Raw genomic sequence first — 12,150 nt, 5'->3', positions numbered from 1 at the left:
TTCCCATTATCAACCATGAAAGATCCTCGTTTTTTTTGTATGCGTTCATATCCTACTATGCCACCATCATGGAAAAGATTCAATTAACCCTTCCCCATTAACTACAAGCAGGGTGGTGATTCGGTGGAATTCATTGCCACAGACGGCTGTGGAGGCCAAGTCAATGGATATTTTTACAGCAGAGATAGATTCTTGATTAGTAACGTTCAGAGGTTAAGGGGAGAAGGCAGGGGAATGGGGTTAGGAGGGAGAGATAGATCAGCCATGGTTGAATGGTGGAGTAGACTTGATTGGCCTACTTGTGTTCCTATAAATATCAACTTCTGAATAAATCTGTTTTTTTTTTAAATACCTTCTCATTGCCCAACTCTTGGAAGTGGTAAAGCTTCCACTTTATAATATTCTTGTTAAAGTTAGAATGGACCACTCATGTAAGTTTAAAGGGTTCCTGATAATCATGACCAAGCACACAAAGAGGGGAATGAATGTGGCCAAGCAAAGTCAAATGGGTGTTACAGCAGGTGGGTGAAGTCATTCAAAGGATAAACGATGGGCTGGTGCAAAGAGAACGTCGTGAAGTTAGTTTGCGGTGCAGAGGAAGGAACAAGGGAAGCATTGGGAGACAATTGGGAGACAGCAGGAGGAGCAAAGGACATGGGGAATTGGGGCACGTTGTGACATAGCACACTATAAGAACAGAAGTCAGATCAAATGGCTAGAGTGCCAAACGCTTTCACAACTGTCTTGCACCCAGACATCTGATTCCTTGACCTGCCTGCAGTACTGGCTACAACCCAACCCCATCTAAAGATCTGATCAAGTGTGCATCTCCTCGACTGCTCACCACCTCCAATGCTGGAAGGGCAGAACTGCACTTTCAGCAACTACAATCCCCCCCCCCCCCCCCCCCACCCCCCCCCCCCCCCCCACCTACCCTCCCACCTCAGCTGCCCCTGATGGCTCACTTAGCAACCAAACACAAAACAGGAAAAGAAAGGGAACAGAACTTGAAGATGACAGAAGCTGGAAGGAATTTGGCACCAATCTCGAGCTTGTAATCACTTCCAAAACCCATTGCCATCTGGGGCAATGGGACCAGGGTTTGGAAGCAGGTTTCAACACGTCCCATGCTCCACTGTCTGTTTAGTAGAAATAAGCAAGAACATGAATCTACTGTAAACAATGAATGAATACGTTGCAACAACCTACACAATGACACTGCCAATTATGAACCCTAGAAGGCACAGATCTGTTACTTAACTTTCACTCGATGGTAAACTAAACGATGAACAATTCATTTCATTAAATACTGAAAATTAGCTGGCACTGATTAAAAGTGAATAGCAAAATAATGATCACTGCGGCCCCATGAGTCAGAAGACTGGGTGGACCAGCAGGAGGATGTAATTTCTCCTGCCTGACCATCCCCTCTTTTCTACTCAATATCAGAAACATCTTGTTCAAGAGAAGAGTCTGAAGAAAACTCCCAACCAGTTGCCTGTCCATTCCCTCTAGAAACATAGAAACATAGAAAATAGGTGCAGGAGTAGGCCATTCGGCCCTTCGAGCCTGCACCGCCATTCAATATGATCATGGCTGATCATCCAGCTCAGTAGCCTGTACCTGCCCTCTCTCCATACCCCCTGATCCCTTTAGCAAAAAGGGCCACATCTAACTCCCTCTTAAATATAGCCAATGAACTGGCCTCAACTACCTTCTGTGGCAGAGAATTCCACAGACTCACCACTCTCTGTGTGAAGAAATGTTTTCTCATCTCGGTCCTAAAAGACTTCCCCCTTATCCTTAAGCTGTGACCCCTGGTTCTGGACTCCCCCAACATCGGGAACAATCTTCCCGCATCTAGCCTCTCCAACCCCTTAAGAATTTTATATGTTTCTATAAGATCCCCCCTCAGTCTTCTAAATTCCAGCGAGTACAAGCCCAGTCTATCCAGTCTTTCCTCATATGCAAGTCCCGCCATCCCAGGGATTAATCTACTCCCTCTAAGGCAAGAACGTCTTTCCTCAGGTTAGGAGACCAAAACTGCACACAATACTCCAGGTGCGGTCTCATCAAGGCCCTGTACAACTGCAGCAGAACCTCCCTGCTCCTAAACTCAAATCCTCTTGCTATGAATGCCAACATACCATTCGCTTTCTTCACTGCCTGCTGCACCTGCATGCTTGCTTTCAATGACTGGTGCACCATGACACCCAGGTCACGTTGCATCTCCCCTTCTCCCAATCGGTCACCATTCAGGTAATACTCTGCTTTCCTGTTCTTGCCGCCAAAGTGGATAACCTCACATTTATCCACAGATGCTACCTGGCCTGCGGAGGTACTCCAGCACTTTGTGTTCTTCCCCACTTTGGCTTTTTCTTCCAACATCATGTAAACAACAAACTGCAGCATCGTTGAAGCTGCTGGCCACATGGTCAGTGTTATATTCCAGCAGTTAGACATGATGTTGGGTAAAAGCTCTTGGTCAGTGTGATGCTCCAATGTGTACAAGATCTGACAGGCAAGCACGAAATGTAACCACATGTATTTGAGGGATTTCTGTGGGTCCACTGGGTTATGCTGAGGAGGGGAGATGTATCACCAAATGTTAATATAAGAAAATAACTGCAGATGCTGGTACAAATCAAAGGTATTTATTCACAAAATGCTGGAGTAACTCAGCAGGTCAGGCAGCATCTCGGGAGAGAAGGAGGAATGGGTAACATTTCGGGTGGAGACCCTTCTTCAGACTGATCCAAATGTTAACATCACTTTAGGATCAGGCTGGTCAGTCCCCTTCTCAATGCAGAACCACCCAACACTGTGCCAGTCTCAACGAACCCTGACAAGCACCCAGTCCATGGTGGCTGGGTCACGCTGAGGCCACACATCAGTGTTATCAGTACTTTATGCTTAAATCCACTGAACCTCGTCCTGCCAAAGGATGCTCATACACCTCACGATGGCCACCGACTGACAATAGCAACTCATCGTTCCGCAGGCCCATCAGCAACACGTCTGTGGCACTTTGCTGTTGCCACTGCCCGCAATAAGTAAAATTGTGGACACAAGGAACTGCAGACGGTGGTTTAGAAACAAAAAATTCCCACGGGTGGCACAGCGATAGAGTTGCTGCCTCACAGCGCCAGAGACCCAGGTTCGATCCTGACTACGGGTGCTGTCTGTATGGAGTTTGTACATTCTCCCTGTGACCATGTGGGTTTTCCCCAGGTGCTCTGGCTTTCTCCAACACTCCAAAGACGTACAGGTTTGTAGGTTAACTGGCTTTGGTAAAGATTGTAAATTGTCCCTAGCGTGTGTGATAGTGTTAATGTATGGGGTGACCATCGGTCGGCGCAGACTCAGTGGGCCGAAGGGCCTGTATCTCTAAACTAAACTTAGTTGGTGCAGCGAAGATAAAGCAACAGTAATACTTGCGCAGAACACAAAGAGCTGTTGTGACTCAAGGGGTCAGGCAGTATTTCTGGGGAACAGGGGCAGGCACCGTTTCAGTTGGGACGATTCTTCGGATCCATTTGTGTGTGGGGGGGGGGGGGGTGGGTAGCTGGATGACTATATCAGTAAAGGCTTTGCTCCAGGATGGGAAATCTGGCTGCCCTGGGCTTCAGCCAGCCGACCACTCATCAGCTGCATTGACGGTTGCCCGGCCGAATGGGATGAACAGAAACCTTCTCCTGCTCAATACCAAAGCAGTTGCTTATGGTCACTTCAACAGCCTCTGCCCTTGCCCACAAAGCCTACGTCACTGTTCTTCAAACAATTTGTCATTTATCCAAATACCCCCTATTGTGTGCCATTGTTATTTTTTTTGGTTGATAATACTGCTGTGGAACATTTTCATAAGTTCTAGGGGTAGAATTAGGCCATTTGGCCCATCAGGTCCACTCTGTCTATTCAATCAGACTGATTTATCTTTCCCTCTCAACCCCATTCTCCTACCTTCTCCCCACAACCCTGACACACGTACAAAACAAGAATCTGTCATTCTCCGCCTTAAACATATATCCATTGACTTGGCCTCCACAGCCTTCTGTGGCGATGAATTCCACAGATACGCCCACCCTCTGACTGAAGAAATTCCTCCTCGTCTCCTTTCTAAAGGTACGTCCTTTTATTCTGAAGCTATGGCCTCTGGTCCTTCGGGCCACTTTGCATTAAAAGCACTACAAATATAAATTGTTTTTTTCTGAAGATAGACACAAAATGCTGGAGTAACTCAACGGGACAGGCAGCATCTCTGGATGGAAGGAATGAGTGACGTCTCGGGTCGAGACTCCTCTTCAGTCTGATGAAGGGTCTCGATCCGAAAAGTCACCCATTCCTTCTCTCCAGAGACGCTCGAGTTACTCCAGCATTTTGTGTCTATCTTTGGTTTAAACTGGCACCTGCATTTTCTTCCTACAATAAATTGGGGTTTTTTGCTACAAAAACAGTGATGGAATGAGGGTGACAGCAGGGCAAATCTTCCCTCTCAGCCTGCGATGCTGCTTGCCTCCAGTACTTAACACTTTCCCAAATGATTCTCATTGCAGCTTGCACCAGGCATGACTAACGTGTGACACTGTTCTTTATGTGCAAGAAAGGAACTCGTCCAGATTTAAATGATAAATTGACCTTCGTGCACTCAGTCCTGTAATTACCAAGAGACCACCCAGCAAAACACAAAGCCCTTGAACTAGCCTTTAATGGGTGTCACTCTTCCTTCCGGGGGCCAGATTGGGACCATCACCATGACAGAAGTGTGAAACACATCGTGATCTATTGGCAAAGGCAGCACTGGGATGACAAGACTTTTTGGCCCAACTTGTCATGTAGACCTGAGCCAGCAGCCAAGTCCAGAACTCAAAACTTGTTTACAGAGTGAAAAAGGAATTTGAATGAGTCACGGTCTCAGTTGTAATCGTCTAGCGAGAACATATGGCTAAAGTTACCAGTGCAATCTGTCTCGCTCACACATTGAGTACCAAAGACGTTTGCCTATTGCATTTTATGTCTTGCCTAGAATCCAGTGCCACCATAGGCACAGATCAACAATTGACAGCTAGGATCAGTCTGTGTTGATTCAGGGATTGTTAATCCCTGGAATGATTTTATTACCAATTAACAGGGCTCAAAATATCTCAAACACTACATCTCCCAGAAACATATTGTCTTTGTAATTTTTTGACTTGGGAGATACCTTGCACTGTACATCAGCTTTATTACAAAACAACAACTTCCAGGCATCATCTTGAACATCTGTACATCATATACAGGTTTATGCTACATTCATATTCTTTAAGACTTTGAAATTCATTAGTATTGATAGTTTGCTGGCAGTCTTGAATAACAATGATCTTTTTGAAGAAAAAAAAAAGTCTTGTTCGTTTTAGTTTAGTTGAAATCTGTAACGTTGCCTGGCAACACCGAGCTCGATTAAAGTGGCCGAATGCTTGCTTTCATCAGTACCACGTGTCAAACGCAACTCACTACACGATAGTGTTCCTTTTGATCTGGATAACTGATGTCCGTTGGTGGCTTCAATCTGTGGCGAGTTCACATGGGTTTTCCCCATTGTCTCTAGCTTCTTTGTAGATCCTCCTGAAGTCCTTGTATCGGGGTGCACAGCCCAGCTGGACTTCGCCAAAGTGCATGCTGCCTGTGAACAGGAAGTCCCCCTCTCCTTCCTTCACGCCACATTGCAGCGGTGTCTTTACGTGCCCCAGCCACTGCCCACTTTTCCCAATTGTCTGGAATGCTTTGTTCTTTTGTCTGTAAATCTTGTCTGCAAATATGTCTATCCTCGACGCCTCCTGTCGATGATCATGTGACACGGAGCGGATGCTTCCTCTGACCACTGGGGAAGAGACAAAACAAAACCATTAGCTTTCCATGGATAAAGCACCAAGCAGAAAAACATGTCAGGAACGAGAACAAGCTATTCAATTCATTTTAATATAATAGCCCACACAGCATCTTCCAATTTAAAATCTAATTGCATTTTGGAAATGCTCATGTTTTTATGATTATTTCCCTCTCCAAAACTATTTCCAAATGTTTCTCGTTTCTTCAATGAAGTTATCTAGCTATCTTTTTTCAAATTTCCTTTTCACTAAATTAATATTATGTCCTTGGGCCCTACATTCCCAGTTTAAATTTTATTTTGGATACTATTTGAAATTGTTATTAAGTTATCTGCTGAAGTTCCATTGAGTTGAGCTACTCCCAATTCCCTCGCTTTGGACAGAGTAGACAAGCTGCTTATCTCTGCATTCTGCCACAAGCATGGTTTTCTTAATCACGAATGACCTGAATGGCGATGCAAAGGGCAAAATAGTATCCTATGACGGAGCTGCAGCTTGTGACTAGACAATGGCGCAAGCATTCACTTGGGCAGCTGACAGCCCAGAATATTGATTTCTCTAACTTCAAGTAAACCTGGCATTCCCCCTCTCTCCCTCCCGCACCCAAGTCGCACCAGCTTCTCGTTTCCTTCATCATCGTCACGTTTTTGCATATCTTTCATTCACTGTTCTTCATCTCTCTACATCATCATTTATATCTCTCGTTTGCCTTTCTCGCGACTTTCAGTCTGAAGAAGGGTTTCGGGTCAAAACGTCACCCATTCCTTCTCTCCAGAGATGCTGCCTGACCCGCTGAGTTACTCCAGCTTTTTGTGTCTATCTTCTGTAATATGGTGAGGTGACCTCCAGGATAATAGATCAGTCACAAGAACACTGTCTGGAACGCATTACTCTAGCCTGTGGAACATATGCTCCTCTGGTTTAGTTTGATTATTTTTTATTTGTTCTCGACGTGAGGATGTATAACAGACCTCTCAATGATGCCTTAGTTTGAGGGCTTAGAACCCAATTTCGAGTGCAATTAACTGTAGATCAAGGTGGTGGGTCTGGGGTCACGTAAAAGCCAGAGCAGGTTAAGGACAATCAACTTCCTTCCCTGATGGGCTTTTGTGAACCAGATGGAATCGGAAGAGAATGCAGACACAAGGAACTGCAGATGTTGCTTTATAAAACAAAAAGACACACAAGGTGCTGGAGTTACTCAGTGGGTCATGCAGCATCTCTGGAGAACATGCATAGGTGCCATTTCAAGTTGGGACTCTTCAGTTTGAAGAAGGGTCCTGATCCAGAACATCACCTATCCATGTTCTCCCAAGATGCTGCCTGACCCACTGAGTTACTCCAGCTCTTTGGGTGCCCCACCTCCCCAACCTCCAAGAAAATGTGATGGTTTAACAGCCACCATAACTGAGGGCAGCATTTCCAGTCACCTAGTAAAGTACCCTGAAGGCATGAAAGATGCTATGTAAAGGTGAGCACTTTGTAGGTACAGCTGTAGGTACAGATGCTCTAATTTATCAAAGAACGGCAACTGGCACGCATAGAATGAGGAAAACTAACAAATCTGGAGAGAATTATCATTGAGGAATTAAAAGTTGCCATGTAACATCAATCACTAGCTATTCCATAATTTGATTCCACAATAAATGCTGGAATTATTGATGGTGCTCTACGAATTGAACACTGCGAAGCTTCCAATGACAAGGGGGATAGGTGTGGCGGTGGTGGATAGAGAGACTACCTGTCTCTGTGGTACAAGGCCACAGTTGTTAATGCTAACTCCAACTACAGCTCCCCTAGAGGCTGCCTGCGTCCTTCAGTGGGCGGACTAAGTGCCGGCATCCTCACAGTGTGAACAAGAAGATGATGAATGCTTCTCTTGCTCCAAACTACTGACAGATATGGCATTGTACAAACACTCAACCCAAGCATTACACACGAGCACGAGATATTTATATCAAATTACAGACTTCAAAAAGGATAAAAAAAGGATTGTGGTAATATCCAAATTATAATCTGGTATAAAACAGCTTTCACAAGGGCCAAAGTCAACCTCAATAGTTTTAGCCTCCGCATCACACACTGAATGCTTATCAAAACGTTACACTCTACTTTGAAGATGAGTTTGAACCCAACATTGCACAGTGTCCATATTCTGACAGTGAATACTGTTAAATTATCTGGGCCTGCAGAATGAATTAGCAATGCCATTGTCCATGGAATGGGTTTAAGGCCTTTACAAAATAGATTCCAAATTTCCTTAAAAAAAACATTTCCTCCTAGCTTTTGAGCAGAGTTCAAAGATCACGTAATTCCAACACCATGCGTTCCATCAATCTTCCATCAACAAAGCAACATCATTAAGAAGCAGTAAAGCCAGATACACTTCCCCTCTTTAATGATGTGGCCATTGATGTGTACGTGAAGGCTCCTGTGTAAACAGAGAACAAAAATCTGCCTTTCTTCTTTGCCATGCTACAGAAGAAGGGATAAAGACAATGGCTCGTGATCACCCTCCGGGAAACTGAATCCACAACTCCTTCAAACTCTGTGGCTCCTTTGTCCAACACACAAAAGGTGCAGACAATTACAGAATCTTTAGTCAAAACAAATTACCATCACGAGGCACAATTGCGGTCTCCGAAACCTGAATAATTACTTTTATTCCTCTTTCTAGTTCGATTTTCTGCTCAGCTTCAGCTTGTCTTGGATGCACGGTATTTGACTTACTCAGATTGAACAAAGCTCTGAAGCAAAAGCACCAGTTAGCCTTTGCCTTGAACTCAGGAAATAACCCTGCCTCGACAGGGTACAGAATTCCTAATGCTCCTGACTTTCAGATAAGACATTTTTCCTTATGTCCCTCTCATTCTAAAATAAGAATTTCTGGTAAATCTAGATGCTACCAAACAGTAAACATCCTCTTAGCATCCTGCGCCTCTTATTCCACTTGGGTAACTTCCAACCCTACAGTATAATGAATAGAAACAAGGAACTGCATATGCTGGTTTATTTTAAAAAAAGACACAAAGGGCTGGAGTAATTCAGCGGGTCAGTTTGTACAGGTGCTTGATTGCCCTATAACTTTGTAAACGTACAGAATTATGCGGCGCTGCGGTAACGTTGCTGCCTTACAGCACCAGAGACCTGGGTTCGATCCTGACAACGGGTGCTGTCTATGCAAAGTTTGTACGTTCTCCCTGTATGGGCTATCTCTGGCTGCCCCAGTCTCCACTCACACTCCAGAGATGCACAGGTTTGCAGGTTAATTGGCTTCAGTAAAAAGCAAATGTGAATTGTCCCTAGTGCACAGGATAGTGCTAGATCGCTGATCAGCGCGGACTCGGTGAGTTGAGGGGCCTGTCTCTGTGCCATATCTCTAAAGTGTAAAGTCTACAGTCTAAAGTACTGCTATTGCCTCGTTAATAATGGATTCCAACATTTTCCCCAATAATATTTATTTGGCTAGCTGGCCAATAGTTCCCTCCTTTCTTGAACAGTGGTGTCACATCTGCATTTTGCCCAGTCCTCTGGGCCCCTCCATAATCCATGGAATTTTGGCCAATTACAACTAATGCATTCACGATCACTGCAGCCACTTCCTTAAGACCCTGGGATGCTGTCTACCAGATCCATGGGACTTGTTGGCCTTTAGCCCCACTAGTATGTCTGGAACATTTTTACGACTGATTCAGACTGTTTTAAGATCACCCCTCAACATAGCCCTTCATTTATTTATCATGAGGATATTTTCAGTCTTCAACTGTGGACTCATAATAATTATTTAGACCCTCTGCCAATTCACAATTTCCCATCTCATTCTCTAAGGGACCAAGGTTTACCAAGGCCAAGGCCCCCATCATTTAAAATAGCTCCATTTCGTCTTACTATCTGTTTTTATATTACTTGCCAGTTTACACTCTTATACGCTATGCCTTCTCTTTTAATATACTTCCCCAGTTCACCTCAGTCGCCTCTGACCTCATTCTATTGCACTTGGACATTATTTAAATCTTGGACACTAGTTTCAGACACATGCTCAAAATTGCATTTGAAACCCTACCATGCTGTAATCACTCATTCTTAGAGGATTCTGTTTCATTCTATATTACTGAATTAAAAATAATACTACGCCCTTGTTTGTCAAGAATGTTTTATTTTTATCATTTGTCCTGAAACAGAACAATGAAACAATAGGCACGGTGGCGCAGCGGTAGAGTTGCTGCCTTACAGCGCCAGAGACCTGGGTTCGACCCTGACTATGTGTGCTGTTTGTACAGAGTTTGTACGTTCTCTCTATGACCTGGTGGGTTTTCTCCGGGTGCTCCAGTTTCCCCCCCTAACTCCAAAGACGTGTGGGTTTGTAGGTTTATTGACTTCTGTAAATTGTAAAGTGTGTAGGATAGTGCCGGTGTTCGGGGTCATCGCTGATCGGCATGGACTCAGTGGGCCGAAGGACCCGTCTCCACACTGTATCTCTAAAGTAAAGCCTAACGTCTAAACAATTCTTTACTTGCAGCAGCCGAACAGATATATAAACAAAGTACTCAGTTCCTTAAATATTGTTTCATGGAACTGTTCAACCCAACCTCAGGTTACCTTTGCTAAGCCGATTTATTTTACCTGTCTGATAATTTAAAATCACTCGTGGTTATTGAAGAATGTTTCTTACAAACCTTATTATTTCCTGATTTATACACTGTCCTGCCTGATAACCACTGTAAGGGGCCTACATATGTTGCTCGCCAGTGGCTTATTACCCTTCTTATTTATCTCCACCCAAACTGTTCTATAACTGCGCTGTTTTTTTTAGGCTTTCTCTCCCCTATTGCAATCAGTCTTATGAAGGCCCCCAACTATCTCACTCCCAAATAAGGGACAAGATGATGTCACCGCCCCGCACCCCACCCAGCCAGCGGCCACGCGCTCCCGCTCCAAAAATGGCGGCCGCCCGGGCCGGGAGGCGGGTTGTTACGCAACCTCCGTTAGGCGGCGCTCAGGCCTCCAGTCCTACACTGTCCGGGCCTACAGCGTCCGGGCCTACAGCCCTCCCCGGGCTTAATACGGGACAAGGGCGGTCCCGTATGGGACAAACCAATTTAGCCCAAAATACGGGATGTCCCGGCTAATAAGGGACAGTTGGCTACCCTAGCCCCAACCCAAAATATAGCCTACCCATGTCCTCCAGAGATGCTACCAGACCTGCTGAGTTACTCCAGAACTTTGAATTCAATGCAAGATTCCAGCATCTGCAGTTCCTGGTGTCTCTTTCTTGAGTTTCTGGGTCAATATTCCTCTTCGCCTTCACAGGATCTCATCCTTAATATCATATTCAGTCAACCTTCTTCACATTGCCAGCATGCCTCTGCACCATGGTTACAAATAAACGAGCATAATTAGGCTTACCCAAATCACTGGTGCAGGCAGCAAGGAGTACCTCCATGTCATTACATGGACGACAAGAAGCTGGAAGGAGAAAAGCAGCACATTAAATCTTGAAGCTTTTAAACTGCACTTTGCAATAATTGCAATTATGTTTCTGTCATCAGGAAGCATAATACTTCACAGCTACAATTTTCACAGTATATAGTAAAGAATATTCCAACTCAGTGTTTTTTTGTTGTAATAAATCCCTCTCATTGTGCAGCTCTTAACAGCAGCATTTGACAGCACTCTGCTCCAAAAATGTGAATTACTAAATAACATGCCAAGATCATAAGGTCACAAGCGATAGGAGCAGAATTAGGATATTCGGCCCATCAAGTCTACTCCGCCATTCAATCATGGCTGATCTATCTCTCCCTCCTAACCGCTTTCTCCCACCTTCTCCTCATAACTCCTGACATCCCTGAAGATCTTTACTGCTGACTGTCATCTGTTTACGTCTGTTGGCAAAGCCAAATTAACCAGAGGAAGTGTGCAATATGTCACTGACTTTTAATGAGTTACGTAGGAGGGAGCTACACATCCCTCTGCACCACTACACGGTGTAGTCTCTTTCCAACTAAGTGATCATTTGCACCATCAACAGCATCCACGAGGTGTTGTCTCAAGGCAGTGACATCTATCTTCAAGGATCCTCACCCATCTGAGCCATGCCCTCTTCCCACTGCTACAATCAGGCAGGTGGAGCAGACGCTTGAAGTACCATTCCTACAAGTACGATGTTCTGTACACTCCTAATCCCAACTCAGCAATGGAATACAATGGACTGCCTCTTCCACTATCATGTACTTGTTCTTGATAGTGTGCTTGTGTTAGTGACTTGTTTTGTACAAACTTAGCA

The 12,150-nt window shown here is 44.7% G+C and overlaps 1 protein-coding gene across 1 annotated transcript in view; it reads right to left on the bottom strand.

The window, feature by feature from the left end:
• Positions 1-2,659: 2,659 nt before the first annotated feature.
• Positions 2,660-12,150, bottom strand: part of metrnla (meteorin like, glial cell differentiation regulator a) — a 35,050-nt gene continuing 25,559 nt past the window's right edge. Inside the window, 2 exon segments of the mRNA XM_078400953.1 lie at positions 2,660-5,857; positions 11,271-11,330. Of these exon segments, the coding sequence (XP_078257079.1) occupies positions 5,541-5,857; positions 11,271-11,330 (377 nt within the window). The 3' untranslated portion in view covers positions 2,660-5,540.

The sequence above is a fragment of the Rhinoraja longicauda genome, chromosome 6, assembly GCF_053455715.1.
Source record: "Rhinoraja longicauda isolate Sanriku21f chromosome 6, sRhiLon1.1, whole genome shotgun sequence".
Taxonomy (NCBI): domain Eukaryota; kingdom Metazoa; phylum Chordata; class Chondrichthyes; order Rajiformes; family Arhynchobatidae; genus Rhinoraja; species Rhinoraja longicauda.
Note: the sequence above shows the minus strand (reverse complement) of the source record. Positions and strands in the feature narration are given on the sequence as shown.